This window comes from Podarcis liolepis (genome assembly GCF_965112155.1).
Source record: "Podarcis liolepis genome assembly, chromosome: 10".
Classification (NCBI taxonomy): domain Eukaryota; kingdom Metazoa; phylum Chordata; class Lepidosauria; order Squamata; family Lacertidae; genus Podarcis; species Podarcis liolepis.
Window position 1 is genome coordinate 72,013,833 of NC_139562.1, and position 14,315 is coordinate 72,028,147.

At 43.5% G+C, this 14,315-nt stretch overlaps 1 protein-coding gene and 1 long non-coding RNA gene across 2 annotated transcripts; one reads left to right on the plus strand and one right to left on the minus strand.

Annotated features, from left to right (window-relative positions):
* Nucleotides 1-862: 862 nt before the first annotated feature.
* LOC310688056 lies at nt 863-3,727 on the plus strand. Its single transcript, XR_014516749.1, has 2 exons — nt 863-1,268; nt 2,264-3,727. It is a non-coding gene; the product is annotated as an uncharacterized lncRNA (long non-coding RNA).
* A 1,371-nt stretch (nt 3,728-5,098) lies between these two features.
* MED21 (mediator complex subunit 21) lies at nt 5,099-11,143 on the minus strand. Its single transcript, XM_083464123.1, has 4 exons — nt 10,981-11,143; nt 10,495-10,609; nt 7,812-7,912; nt 5,099-6,525 (listed from the first exon to the last, which is right to left on the minus strand). The coding sequence occupies exons 1-4, from the start codon at nt 11,020-11,022 to the stop codon at nt 6,352-6,354; spliced, it is 432 nt and encodes a 143-aa protein (XP_083320249.1). The 5' UTR covers nt 11,023-11,143; the 3' UTR covers nt 5,099-6,351.
* Between the last annotated feature and the right edge of the window lie 3,172 nt (nt 11,144-14,315).

Below are 14,315 nucleotides of genomic sequence, written 5' to 3' on the forward strand. Positions count from 1 at the left end.
GTCAAATGGCCTTCACAAAAGGCTCCCTCCTGCTGGTTCCACACCAGTGCAGAATGAGGACCCAGGTTCAGTCCCTGGCACCTCCAGATAGAGCCGCCCAAAACCCTGGAGTGCCACTCTCAGTCAGCATGTTAATGGTCTAATTCACACAGAAATGAAAAATGTGTATGTATTAATGGAAATGGGAAATGGCTGAAAACCAGAGTTTTTCTAAAGGACTCTGAGCTCCTGCTGAGTTAATGATTAACTGATTGTTCTCTGGTAGATAACCTGAGGGTTGTAACCTAGGATCATGCGAGACAGTATGGGGGTCGCAATTTCCATTTTGAAAGGAGTTGCCTTTGAGTCTTTGCCTCTCAAACTTAATGGGAGTGAAGATGCAAACGGAGTTTTCTCTCTGAATGGCGCTCCTGACGGGAGAGCAAACAGCCTGGAGGCTGGAAAGCAGACTGGAGAGAGAGAGAGACCTTTGCTTATAGGTCTGATTGGATTATTTCATATTTTGTAAGATGCTGTGCCTGTGTTGGATAGCAGAAGATATTGCATGCATATTTTAGATGTTTTTGTGTGTTGAAGAAAGTTCTGCCAGCTAAAGTTTGAATATTTCTATGGGTCTGGACAATGTTTCACTTCTAAAGGAGTAAGTTTTTATGCCTCCAGTCGCTTCAAACTGTGCAATATTTAATATCTGCAACACACCATCGGTAGTAGATGGATCAATGGTCTGACGTGGTAGAAGGCAATTTCTTATGTTCCAGAACCAACCCCAACAAATAGGGTAGTGGGTGCAGAATGCAGCTTCCAGAGAATCTTCAAAACACACACACACACACACACACACACACACACACACACACACGAAAGAGGGTGGAGTAGGCTCTCTGGCATGTTCCTGGTCATTCTCTGTTTCCATTCTTCTTCTCCTCCTCCTCCTCCTCACCTTCCTTTTCCCCTGACAGGGACTCAAGGCAGCCTACACTAAAATTTTATTTTGTTCCATTTATCTGTGGATCCCTTCCCTTGCACATTTTTTCTTTACAGCATTCCTGTGAGATAGGTGAGGTGCAGAGGTTGCCACTGGCTCAAGGTGATCAATATCAATGTATGCCAAATATGAGGTATCCGTGTGCTGTGAGATCCAATGCGAGAGAAGCTTCCTGATGTTGAGTAGGTTGTCTCTATTTTCCTCAGAGAAACATTGGAGGGCAGATGATTTGGCTTTATAAGCGTGTGGAGGGTGGGATCCACATCTCTTACAAGTACAAGAGGTAAGAGCATCTTCTTTCTTTCTTTTAACAAATAATAATACAAATAAAAATGTGTACGCTGAGCCTGAGACCATTATTTATCATAATTATCAAACTTTCCAAAATGTAACACTTCTTGAAATGGTTTTGAAGGGGACAGGTTACCCCCACCTAGGTCTGTGTAGTCACCCCCCCAACCAGGCTTCAACAAATTCCACAAATATATTCCATTTCCCCCTTCTTTGATAGCACATGTTAATTGATCATTATCCTATACTTCTATTTGATATCCACCTTGCTTTTTCCATTTCCTAGCTATAACAACCATTGCCACTGCCAGCAAGTTTGTAAGTAAAGTCCTTCATAGTTTGGGTACATTTAAACTTGTCAAACAATGCTATTTCTGGACTTTTATTCAGAATTAAAAGGGCATCTCTTGAAGATGTAAACAGATCTATGCAACTGTTTAAATTTTTTATCAACCAGTCACTTTAGTCCTTTTTTGCTGATTTTATATTTTATTATGTATACTGCTGTAAACTGCCATGTTAAATTGTATTGAATTGTTGGTTGGTATATACTTTTGATAAGTCAAATAAAAGTATTTACATTATTAAAACTTCAGCTGTATTGTAGTTCCATTTTGCATATTTGTATAGAATCTCTACACATTTTGTATGTGGATTTGTAACATTTTGCAACAATGGCAACTGCATGGCTGTGAAACACTTGCAGTTATAATGTCCATTAAGATGTCAAATCAACTGTATAACACCAGGATGGAAAGCTGAAAGCTTTTTTTTAATATTGAAAGTTCATCTGTTCAGATTTGTGAGTGCTTAGAAAGTGAGCTATTTTCCTAATAATGAATAACAAATGTCCTGTTCCCAGGCTAATTAGTGTGCTTTTGTCTATACTGTGAATAAACAGAGTTCATAGCAAAAGGTCAAAGGACTATGTTACTGTAAAGTCAGTCAATAAATGTGGTTAGTTAAATAAATGCTTGTTTTGCCTAGGAAGAAGAGGCTGTGTTGCCCTATTACAAGGGGTGACTTTAATGGAGGATAAAGACTGTGAGAAATGCAAACACACACCAGCTGCAGACACAACAGCCTGAGAGCAAGACAAATATAGGTAATTTCAGACAATGCTAGACAGCGGACATCTGTGGCTGAAAGAGTCGGCAAGCCCAAGGAAGCACGTCACTAGCTACCTTAATAGGTATTGAACAAATAAATGCCAGATGGGGCTTTGTGGTGGCAGATCTCACCTTAATGGATTTCCCAGACCAATGTAAGTGTTTGGTGCTGTGTAAGCAACATTGGGAAAATTTAGTTTGCAGTGGAATAAATAGAACAAAGTGAAAAAGCCTGTAGGAGATGCCCTACAATTAGAAACAATTTGATTATATTTAGTGATCACATAAAGCTTCCATTAATAGTATGAGATGCTGCCATCTTCAAGAATCATGAGCTGAGGGATTAGCAGGTTTGAAACAGCATTTCAGAATTGACTTCAAAATCAGAGGGGAAAGTTTGGGTGATGAAGTATGATGTGCAGAATCATTCCTTCCCCTTTCCAGCTCTTAAAAGTGTATAAAATAACATTTTCAAACAACCCTTCAATCAAAGAATAATAGAATTGTAGAGTTGGAAGAGACCCCAAGTCCAGCCCCCTGCAATGCAGGAAACTCAACTGAATGCCACTTATCTAAAATATCTCTATGGATACATATAGAGGCACATCTTGCTCCATCAAATTATGGATGGAATATAGATAATAGTTTCCACCAAATAGTATATTATATATCCCAAAGAGGTGCAGGAAGATTTCCAATGACAGAAGATTTTTTAAAGTTGCATAAATCTATTTAAGGGGAAATATATCATAGTCGTCTCAAAATGGCTAAAGTGGAGGGGACTAGACAAGAAGGTCACAAATACTGGTGAAAAAAATGTTGTCTTATAATTTCATTCATCTGCCCTGAAATGAATGGAAGCTCTGAAGGAGCTGGGTATGTTTGGACTGGAAAAGAGGAGACTGAGAGGAGGTAGAATAGCCATCTTCAAATGTCTCAAGGGCTGGCACATGGAAAAGAGAACAAGCTGGTTCTCTCTTGCTCTGGAGAGCAGGGCTCAAACCAATGGCTTCAAGCTACAAGAAAGGAGATTCTGACGAAACATCAAGAAGGATTTTCTGACAGTAAGAACAGTTCAACAGTGAAATGGACTCCCTTGAAAGGTTGTGGACTCTCCTTCCTTGGAGGTTTTTAAGGAGAGGTTGGGTGGCCATCCGTCATGGATGCTTTAGCATTGCAGGGGGTTGGACTAGATGACCCTGTCACCTGTGCAGAAATACATTGGACAGTGAAATACAGCTTTAATGGACCTATACCACCCTCTGCATCATTGCATTTCTCTGTATGGTTCACAGGATTGTACTATTCCTCTTCATATTTCCTTTATTGAAAATAAAATAATTTTGATAAATGCAACAATACTTTGATTTTTAAAGTACCATTGATAAACACCACTGATAAGCTATGACACACATGAATTGCAAGTATTTTGTGTCCCTTTTGATTAAAGGCTGCAAAATAGCACCACTGATCTACACCAGAAAGGCCCTCACCATAAAAGAGTTGATGGTCATTGAACTGAATTAAGAGCTGCATGTTGTTCTTTACATTCAAGTTTCAGGTTCTCCCAAGCCCTCCTTAGTAGTCTGCCTGGTTCTGCTTATAGATCCAACATGTTTCAGATCCAAACTGGTCATACTTCAGGGAAATCTAAAATCTTTAAAAATAAAAAGACATAAATAAACGGTATACATCCTCTGCTATACCCTGTATTCCATTCTGTATCCAATTATGAAAGAGGAAAAAAATGGTTAACATAGTGAAAAGATAGCAAAACTTTTTTATCTACTAGACTTGAGAGAACTATTCTGATGATGAATGAACAGGGACCCCTAGGAATTGTTTCCAGGAAAGAGACATAGACAAGGGCTTACACTAATTAGCACCCAAGAAAGCCCAGGCAATATAAACCAGTGCTAGTGCCTATATTTGCATTCTCTTGAACAATGGATGCTGTCAACCATGTGTAGTATTTTCTAGCACAAACGCTGAACCTTGATTTCATTCTTCATTTTCTAATACCAAAGTGAATGGGACGGTCCAGTACTAGAGTAGCTGAGAAGGAAGATCCACATTTCTTCAAGCAACTGTTTTAAATATTCAGGAATCCTCACCATTTATTCCCTGAATATCAGTAATATTAAATCTGGCACAAAGATTATGGTCTGATAGTTCAACAAAATCTGTATAACATGCATATAAAGCCCAGGCAATGCTGTCTTGTGTTGTCAGCGAAAAGGATCTTCATAGTGCCCAAGATGAAACTGCTGCCAATCAGAGGGAAACACCTCATTTATGTAATTTCCTTCCCACAGACCCATTTGGAAACTACTTTTCTATCTTTTGACACGTATGTGTGTGTGTTTTCCTAGTCCTTTTTAGACTCTGAGTTTTATTGTTTTAATCTGCTTTTAGTATATTTGTAATTCTGATTTTGTACTGTTTATGAGTTTTCTTATTAAGAGGACATGGAAAAATTAGTTGGTGTACAAAATATTGTAAAAAGCACTTCAGTTTGTTTTTTAATTTTTACATTTATATAATTGATGGTAGAATAAAAATAAATTTAAAAGTAGGTTCGATTTCTAATCAAACATCAGGATGATATGAGGGCAATTTAGCTAGTTTCTAATATTACAACACAAAGAAAAGCAGTAGGGTAAAATTGTGTGTGTGAGTGAGAGAGACAGACAATATAGATATAAACAAACTATTTTAAGACAAAAAATAATTTTTATTTGTCTGCACATGTTTGACATTAAAGTGTTGACCTGTCATATTCAGCTATGCTTCATTTATGCAAATTGTCTAAGGTCTAACTTTGGATACCATCAAGACTGAGCTTCCAATAAAAAATGACAGCTCACCTTTGTTTGAATCAATTGATTTAGCCCAAGCTGTGTCCCATGTAGAACAGGTATGCAAACCTCTAATTCTCCCATACCTTCTCTCCTTCCACTTCCATACCAAAGCAGACCATCTAATTATATCCGTAACAGTGCATACAGCAGGGATGTGGAACCTATTGCCCTGCAGATCCTGCTGGACTACAACTCCAATAATCCACTGCCCATGTTGGCTGCAGCTAATGGGAGTTGTAGTCCAACAATGTCTGGAGGGCCAGAGGTTTCCCACCCCAATGTACAGTGATCATCCATAGCTACATGCAGATGTCTATAAGCTGTTCAACAGCTGGACAGTACCCAGATCTCCCACAAGAAATAAAAACCAAGCTCTTGCTATCCATTGCACATCTGTACTGGAAAAGCTAGAGGATTTTCTTTAGTCCGCTAGTCAATAGAAAAAGAATAATAAGCATTAGGAGCAAGTTAAAGACCATGGCTTAGTGACACTTTACATGTACAGTTGTACCTTAGTTGTCAAACGCCCTAGAACTCGGACATTTTGGCTCCCGAAATCCAGAAGTGACTGTTCCGACTGTCGAACGTTCTTTTGGAAGCCAAAAGTCCAACGGGGCTTCTGCAGCTTCCAAATGGCTGTAGGAGCTTCCTGCAGGCAATCAGAAGCTGCGATTTGGAAGTTGAATGCTTTGGAAGTCGAAAGGACAATTCCATGCAATAAAACACCGTGTGCCAGTATGCATGCCTTATTACACATGCGTGCCTGGGGCATTTAATTCATTATGACTTCACAAGGTTGCCGGCCAAATGAAATCAGACATTCTGATCTAACAAACAAAGCACAGGGCTTTGGGCATAAGGAACATATTAAAAATTGAAAGTTTGGCAACTCTCAATTTGTGATTACTTCCTGCTAGTGAAATGCCTTACGAAAGACTGAATATCTTGTCAACAGGGAGATGTTTTCCCAGAAGCACAACACCAGACATCCTTCCACAGGATTAAGGCTCAACAGTAATGTACAACTTTTTTTAAAAAAAGTCCTCCCCTCCCCACCTTCTCAAGAAGTTCAAATTTTATGGTCAAGTCCCAACACCTCTGGTGGTTAATCTGGAGCAGGTTGACTATGACTGCCACTTCTTGTCTTCAGCTGTGATTGAGCAATGTCAGCTAAAGCATTCTGTATCTTCTCCAAAAGCATATCCCCACGATAAACCACCTCTTCAAGACGTGCAGCTGCCTCGTGATTCTCTTCCTCCAAGCGATGCAAACTGGCAGCCTATACATTTGGGAAAAACAGAAACGCCGACAGCACATCTGTTTAGTACTTTAAAATTGAAGAGGATTGACTCTTGCGGGGGGGGGAGGAGGAGGAGGAGGAGGTAAGAGTCATTTCTGGGACCCTCTTATTTTTAGCCTGTGAATAGCTGGTGTCTTATAACACTTTGTAATACTGCATGTTATTACGCATTTCAGTAACACAGAACCTGAGAAGTCTAACACTGCACAGTTTCATTTACTGGAGACAACTCTCTTAATGACGTGGTAGAGCACATGCTTTGCATCCAAAAGTCCCTCCAGGGCTGAGAAAACACCACCACCTGAAACCCTGCAGTGTTACTAGCAGTCTGTGTTGACAATACTAAACTAGATGGACCAATGGCCTGACTTGGTATGCAACAGCTGCCTATATTCTGACACCCCCTCAAGCACTCAAAAGTGGACTTCTTATTTAATTTAAATTTTTATCTTCCCTATCCAAAGAGCCCAGGGCATCAAACAACCATGTAGCAAAATAGAATTAAAAATAGAATTAAATACATTTTTAGTGTTTAAAAATAGATATAAAATGTTTTTTTAAAAAACAGCTAATAATTTCTAAGTTATCAAGAACTGTATTTAAGATAGACTGATTAAGCTTTTTAATGGTCACAGCAGGAACTAAGGCAGTCTTCAGTTCTTGGGCAAGCTACCAGAACATAGCGGCCTCTCAACTCCAGGTTTGGTCCATTTTCATATGGTTATAGCCCAAGTTATAGAACAAAAACAACCTTGGTTGCTCTAAGTGCATTGTCTACATCAATCAGGAGTTGGTGTTTCTGCTGGATCTGCAGAGGTTTGGTATCATAAAACTGGGTACACTTCTGGACTAACAGGCTGAAATGGGGCTTTGGCACCACAAATCATTCTGGGAAGTGCAGTTCCAGAAGTGGGTTCTGGAAGACACGTTTCGGTCAATGGTTCCCTACAGAGATCACCACCCCCAACGAAGAAAATGCTGTCTGACATTGACATAAGAGGTGATAAAACACACTTCTCCAGATGCTGGACTTCAGCTCCCATCAGCCCCAGCCAGTAGTCAGGCCAATAGTCAGGAATGATGGGAGTTTGAGTCCTGCAGCATCTGGAGGGCCACAGGTTCTCCGCCCCTCACTTAGAGTGTACAGCATTAGCGGTTATTATGGACTCCTCTGTGCCAGTCATGGTTGTTTCATATTCCTAGCATCCAATAGTAAACAAAAGCAGTATTACACAAAGCATGAGCCATTTAAATTTCATTTTTACTTGTAATGTGGCTGTTGATTCTTCACTGGGCAAGGAATCTATTAATACGTCAATATCCTTGGCAGTTCTTGCAATCAATGCAGCAAACAGCTGGGCATATTCTGTAAAAGCAACAACATTGACACCATCTTTACAACTATTGCAGAAGATCAAGTTGTTTAAAAGAAATAAAATTTCAAGATGCACAATAATATTTACTGTATAATGACAGATATTTTTATTCTTTTACTTATTTTCTGCAAATGTTTACAATAACTACTGCAAAGATTTACTGTACAGCACATGGGAATGGAGTACAGAAAGTCTAAAACAACACATTTCCTTACAGAGTGCAAATAAGTTGGATCTAGTGTTGGTTTTGCCTAAGCAGAAAGCACTTTGTTCATGCAAGGCAGGGCACCTGATTTTCAACAATCCCACTGCCTATATTGGAATGCGGCAGCAAGACTGGTGACTGGGAGTGGCTGCCGGGATCATATAACACTGGTCCGAAAGGATCTTCACTGGCTCCCAGTATGTTTTCGAACACAATTCAAAGTGTTGGTACTGACGTTTAAAGCCCTAAATGGCCTTGGCCCAGTATACCTGAAGGAGCGGCTCCACCCCCATTATTCAGCCCAGACACTGTCCTCCTCCTCTGAGGGTCTTCTGGTGGTTCCATCACTGCGAGAAGCGAAGTTAGAGGGAACCAGGAGGAGGGCCTTCTTGGTAGTGGCACCCACCCTGTAGAACGCCCTCTCTTCAGATGTCAAGGAGATAAAGAACTACATAACTTTTAGAAGACATCTGAAGGTATTGGGAAGTTTTTAATGTTTGATGTTTTACTATACTATAAGCCACCCAGTGACTGGGGAAACCCAGCCAGATGAACAGGGTATAAATAAAATTATTAATTATTATTATTGTTACTATAATTATTATTATCATCCATTACAGAGGGTCCCCCAACACTTGGGAGAAGCTTTGCTGTGGGAGACTGGAGACTTAAGGGGTAGATGAGATCAGTAATAAGTGCTCCAACCTGCATGAGTGTCTTCTCGATGCGGAGGTGTACCTGGGCTCTCATGCACCCTTGGCAAAAAGTTGTATCAGCATCTCCAACCAGAAACTCAAGAAGTTTGCTTTTGTTGTCTTAAGTGTTCTACCAGTGGACGGCAGGGGAAGCTCACAGCTACTCCGAGCCAGGGTGGAGAAGTACATTTTTTTGCACCCACTTGGGCCTGTGCCATGGGATAACCTGGCCAATCCCTAGGTATGCCCCTGCTACTATGGCAAAGCCTCCACAGGATAGGTTCTATTATGTGAGTAGTCCATTAATGCAGTGTTTCCCAACCGGTGTTCCGCGGCACACTAGTGTGCCGCCGGACGTTGCCTAGTGTGCCGTGGGAGGGAGGCGGGCGAGTCGGGCTAATCCTCCGGCCCCGCTCCCCCGGGGAACGTGCCCCGTCATCCGCTTCTGCCTTGCTCCCTGTGACAGGAATTCCCAAAACTGCATCAGCACCTGCCGCTTGCCCAGCAGCCCCGGCGCTGCCTTGCGCCCGGCGCCCCCGCCATCCTCGGCGCAGGGAGCGAGGGGCGCGCAGGCAGGCGCTGCCCGGCGGAGCGACGGCTCCTTCCGAGCGGCTGGCAGTGTCTGGGCATGACTGGCCTCCCGCCTGGTCCCGCGGCGGCTGCAGACGCGGCCGAAGCAGCGCAGGGAAGGAGACGCCCGGCCGCCCAGCCCAGCCCCGCACGCTCCCACTCTCTCTCGGCGGCCGGGGAGCGGGGCCAAAGCGGGCCCCCACCTGAGTGGCGGCTGCGTGAGCCAATAGGCGAGCTGGGGCAGAGGGGGAGGCGGGGCTCCGGAGAACAAAGGAGGGAGGGGGCACCCGGGAGAAGGGGGCGGGGCGGGAGGAGCGGGGAGCGCGGCGCTGCGCCCGGGACGCCCCAGTTCCGCCGGGTTAGAAGCCGGCGGCCTACCTCTGCTGGCCGTGGAAGGCAGCCGGGTCTGGGTCGCGCCCCGAGAGTGGCGGGGTCCGCGCACAGCCTGCCCTCCAGGCTGGGAAGTGGCTCCTAGGCTCCGCCTGAAGCCACGCAGAGCCCGCAACGCGCCCTCGCTCTGCTGCCTCCTCCCACCCCGGCAAGGGGAAGGGAAAAAACTTTCACTTTTGTGCGTCCCTCCCGGCGTGACGCTGCGCGCTGACGTCACGGGGCGGGGCTTTAATGGTGGTGTGCCGCGAGATTTTTTTCCGGTAAACAGGTGTGCCGTTGCCCAAAAACGTTTGGGAAACATTGCATTAATGAACAGGAAACAATATTATGGGATGTGAGCATTGCAATGACCATATAAGCTTCCCATCATCCCTGGCCACTGGCCATGTTGGAGTTGGAGTTCAGCAACCTCTGGAGGGGGAAGAGGTTCCCACACCTGCTTCACACACTTGTACATCCTACAAATAATCCCTGCCAATTCATTATTGATTAAAAAGCTGTTAAGGAAGAAACTTACATAATCATTATTATAAAGTAAAGGACAGTTACTGGTTTTCATTGTTCTTGATACATCTGTTTCTTTTATAAAACCAGTAACACATTTTTAAAAAGTAAAGAACAGTTCAGCATTAAAAAGAGATTCCCATTTTACATTACAGTGCATTATTTTACTCTTCTCTCCCTGAAAAGTATTACAGGGAAGTTTACTTGCCTTCTGTAGGATTAGTAGGCTGATCCTTGTTTATTGCCGTTTGAATATTGGTAAAGGAAGCGGGTGGGGCACACTGCTGCAAGACTCCAATCGCATTACAAAACTGATCTGCAAGCTATTGACAAATACAAAATACACGAAGCATCAGCCATTAGCTGCTTCAGGCATCTCAGGAAGCCCCTTTTTGTGCCCAGGCTCTTTCCCTGACTCACAAGCTTGGACCTTACTAATGTTTTTATGACCCTCTTTCTACTGCTTCACCCCTGCGTTCTTGCACACCGCTTAGGGGTTTTAACTAATAGGCTCTTCAGAAAGGCTTTTACCTAAAAATAATAACGCGATCAGCTGAGGCACTTGCAGCATCACAAGACGCGCAGCCTCGGGCTCCCTCCCTCCCTCTCCTCCTCCCACCCCCCTTTTTAAGGGCCCGGGGATGTTCCGCTCAAGGCCCAGGCCCCGTCCCGGGCGGAACGCGGCCTCCCTCACCGAGTTCACCGCATCCTGCAGCTGCGTGAGGCGGTCCGCCATTGCGCGCCAGTCCCCGCATCCAGAGGCGGCGCCCTCTTCCTCTGCTCCTCATTGGGCGCAGCCAGTGACGCAGCCAATGGACGGAGCGGGAGCGGGGAGGCGGGCTTCGAGGTTGCCAGGGCGACGCCTCGGAAGCGTTCCCTTTTTGGTCCGACTCGCTGCCGGTGCCAGAGCGGAAAAACAACAGCCAAACCCAGGCGAGAGTCTCGTCTCTGCTGCAGCGAGAACAGTTTCGTGGTCCGCCCTCTGTCGGACAGGGGGAGGCGCTGCAGCTCTCATTTTGAGAAAGCAAAAAGGGGGAAAGTCTTGTGGCGCCTTAAAGACTAGCAAATTGTAGCTTGAGAGTTTTGGCTGCGTATGGTACACATGGCAGCGGAATAGTAAACGGTGAGGTCAGAGGAAAATGAAAGTAATGCGTTATTAGCAGTGAAATACACTAAGTTGAGGCAGTGGCCATTGGCAAAGCAGTGTTGGCGATGGCATACATGTTTATTTTATTGATTTAACGAAATTTATATACTGCCTGTTTGCAGTAAAACCACTAAGCCGTTTACGATAAATATTAAAAGCATCAATAAAAACAGTTAAAGGTCATTAAAACCAACACTGAAAACTATCAAGGCACATCAGCCCCTACATGATAGGCTTTCCGAAACAAAAATGTTTTCAAGCAGACACTGAGAGGAGTACAGAAATCAATAGGCAGGAAGTTCCAAAGTTTAGGTGTCGCCACATTAAGAGATTTTGTTACAACTGTGGAAAGTGATGATCTCGTTTTGTATTTTTCTGCTGTGAATTGCCCTGGGATCGTGGGGTGAAGGGTGGTATACAAATTAAATAAATGCTAAGAATAAGCATTATGAGGCACCACACCAATAATGGCACCAGTTCCGCAGGTTTAAGCAGTTGAGAGGGTGAACATGGGGTAAGGCAATCCTGCAGATATATCCTGGCATTTGTAAGCTAGTGTGATTAAAATGTCACTATTCCTATTCAAATCATTTGTTGATAGAATTAGACCTCTAAATGTGCTAATCTTTAAGGTGCCACACATTGCAGTCTCCCCTTGTTTGTGCATAACCACCTCCAATCCACAAAAGCTTATGCAATAATACATTTGTTAGTATCTTAATATTCTTTTGTGGTGCTTGATGCAACAAACTAACCCAGTTTCCCCTCTGATTGGCAGTAGAGAAACAGATGGAGCTGCAAGAGCTTTCAGCCTTTGTACACTCACTTGGAGTAAATGTGTGCAGGACAGGGCTGCGCACAGCACCATAACTTGGTGGTAGAGAACATGGTTTACCTGCAAAAGGTCCCAGCTTTAATCCCTGGACTCTGCCTGAAACTTGCAGTCAGTGTTGGCAACACTGAGCTAGCTGGACCAATGGTCTGACTTAGTGTAAGGCAGTTTCTGACATTTCCAATTTCTCAGGAAGTTCTGTTGAAATCAGTGGTGATGTATTATGAAAGGCTGTGAAAAGGATGCTGCCAACCTCTGTATAGCTCATTCAGTAGAGCATGAGATTCTGCACCTGTTGAATTTTTCCAAATCATGCAACTGTTAAAAGCACACACAAAAAATGTCTTTCAAGAAAAAACGCACAAGACTAATTCTTTCTGCACTTACTTGCTAGGAAGAATCACTGATCTCTGCAAGATTTACTTCTGAGAAACCTGTATCTGACAGGGCTATTACTATGGAGAAAACCTCATTTGACTCAGAAATAACTGAGCAAACAGGGCTGAATCCACACACACATATAAAACGCTGTGAAAATGCTTTTATTAAAAAACATTTAAAAATATATATGGAATTTTTCATTAGCTCACCCACACCATCTAGTGTCACATTTATATAATCCGCTTAAAACACACTTAAAACGTGTGTTTGTGCTGAAAAAGATGGCGACTCTAAGGAGTAACCACCAGCCTCTTTCAGGGCCCCTAAACCTGCACATCAGCTCAGGGGGTAAGCCCCACCCTGCATAATCGACCGCAAGACTTGGCGCACATGCACCATTTGAATGGCACTTTGAGAGAGGGTGGCCCCCTCCAACATGGGTGTAGCCAAGAGGGGGCAGGATCGCCTGAGAAACACCTCAACCACTTTGGCTGCCCCCCCCCAGCAAAAATCCTGGCCACGCCCATGCCCCCCAGGCCCCAGCTCCTTCTGCCCCCTCCCTTGGTTTTCTATATAGTAGACCCTTCGGAGAAGTCCCTCTAGTCTCGCCTGCTCCTGCATCCCCTGCCAAGAGATTTTCTTTCCATAATGCAAGGCTGCATTTCCCCCTTCCCACCCCAGTTGCTTGCGGGTTAGTTATTCCCCTCTGTTGTAAATAAAAATATGCCCTTTTCCCTTATGGGGTATCCAAGAGCCCATATAGAGTCCTTACATAGGTTCCCTATTGGTAGGAGAAAATAACAGAGGCCAACCAGAGAATATTGAGAAGCAAAGCAGCTAGTAAGCTTGATCTTTATTGATCTGTTGCAACAGGGTGCTCCCCTCACACGCAGGAGAGGAAGAGGACCCCCAAAATTGCTGTGCAAGGGCTTATAAAGACTTTTGAAATTCCCATCCTCTAGATCAAGACCACCCCCAGAAACATTATGCATACATCACAGAAGGGGTGTAACCTAAGACCACCCCTCAGATACATCCCACCTACAGCACAGAAATTTTAATATTGTTTTTCTCCTGTTGTTGTTTATCTCCTGTCTAGGAGGTTACTTGATTGGATTTCCTGGGGAGCCTGGCCATTCTTTTGTAGTGGTAAAAATGTTACAGGGAATATATATATATATATATATATATATATATATATATATATATATATATATATATGAGGCACTACACTTCTGTAAAACAAGAAAATCCTGAATAAAATATATATATTTTTAAAAAATATATACTTATTTCCTGGGCCAGGTCACAGGCTCACACCTTATTCAAACAGACATATCCTTGAGACAGGATTTTAAAGATCAGGCTTACTAGCTGCTTTGCTTCTCAATATTCTCTGGTTGGCCTCTGTTATTTTCTCCTACCAATAGGGAACCCATGTAAGGACTCTATATGGGCTCTTGGATACCCAATAAGGGAAAAGGGCATATTTTTATTTACAACACCTCCACGCTCTTGAAGCAGGCAATCGTTTGTAATTTTTTTAAGGTGAGCTGAATTTCCAAGCATTTGACATTTTGGGTGAGGCGGCGGCGGCATTCCCAGGCGCGGCGAGAGATGCCAACCAAGCAAGCGGGCTGCCCTTTTGGGGAGGAGGGTTGCTGCAACC

What these genes read in the sequence shown, in the direction of transcription:
- MED21 (XM_083464123.1), bottom strand. Translation starts at nt 11,022, where the DNA reads ATGGCGGACCGCCTCACGCAGCTGCAGGATGCGGTGAACTCG. An exon ending in TGCAGGATGCGGTGAACTCG is followed by an intron (nt 10,610 to 10,980) that starts GTGAGGGAGGCC and finishes ATTTGTCAATAG; the next exon opens with CTTGCAGATCAGTTTTGTAA. An exon ending in GCCTACTAATCCTACAGAAG is followed by an intron (nt 7,913 to 10,494) that starts GCAAGTAAACTT and finishes TTGCTTTTACAG; the next exon opens with AATATGCCCAGCTGTTTGCT.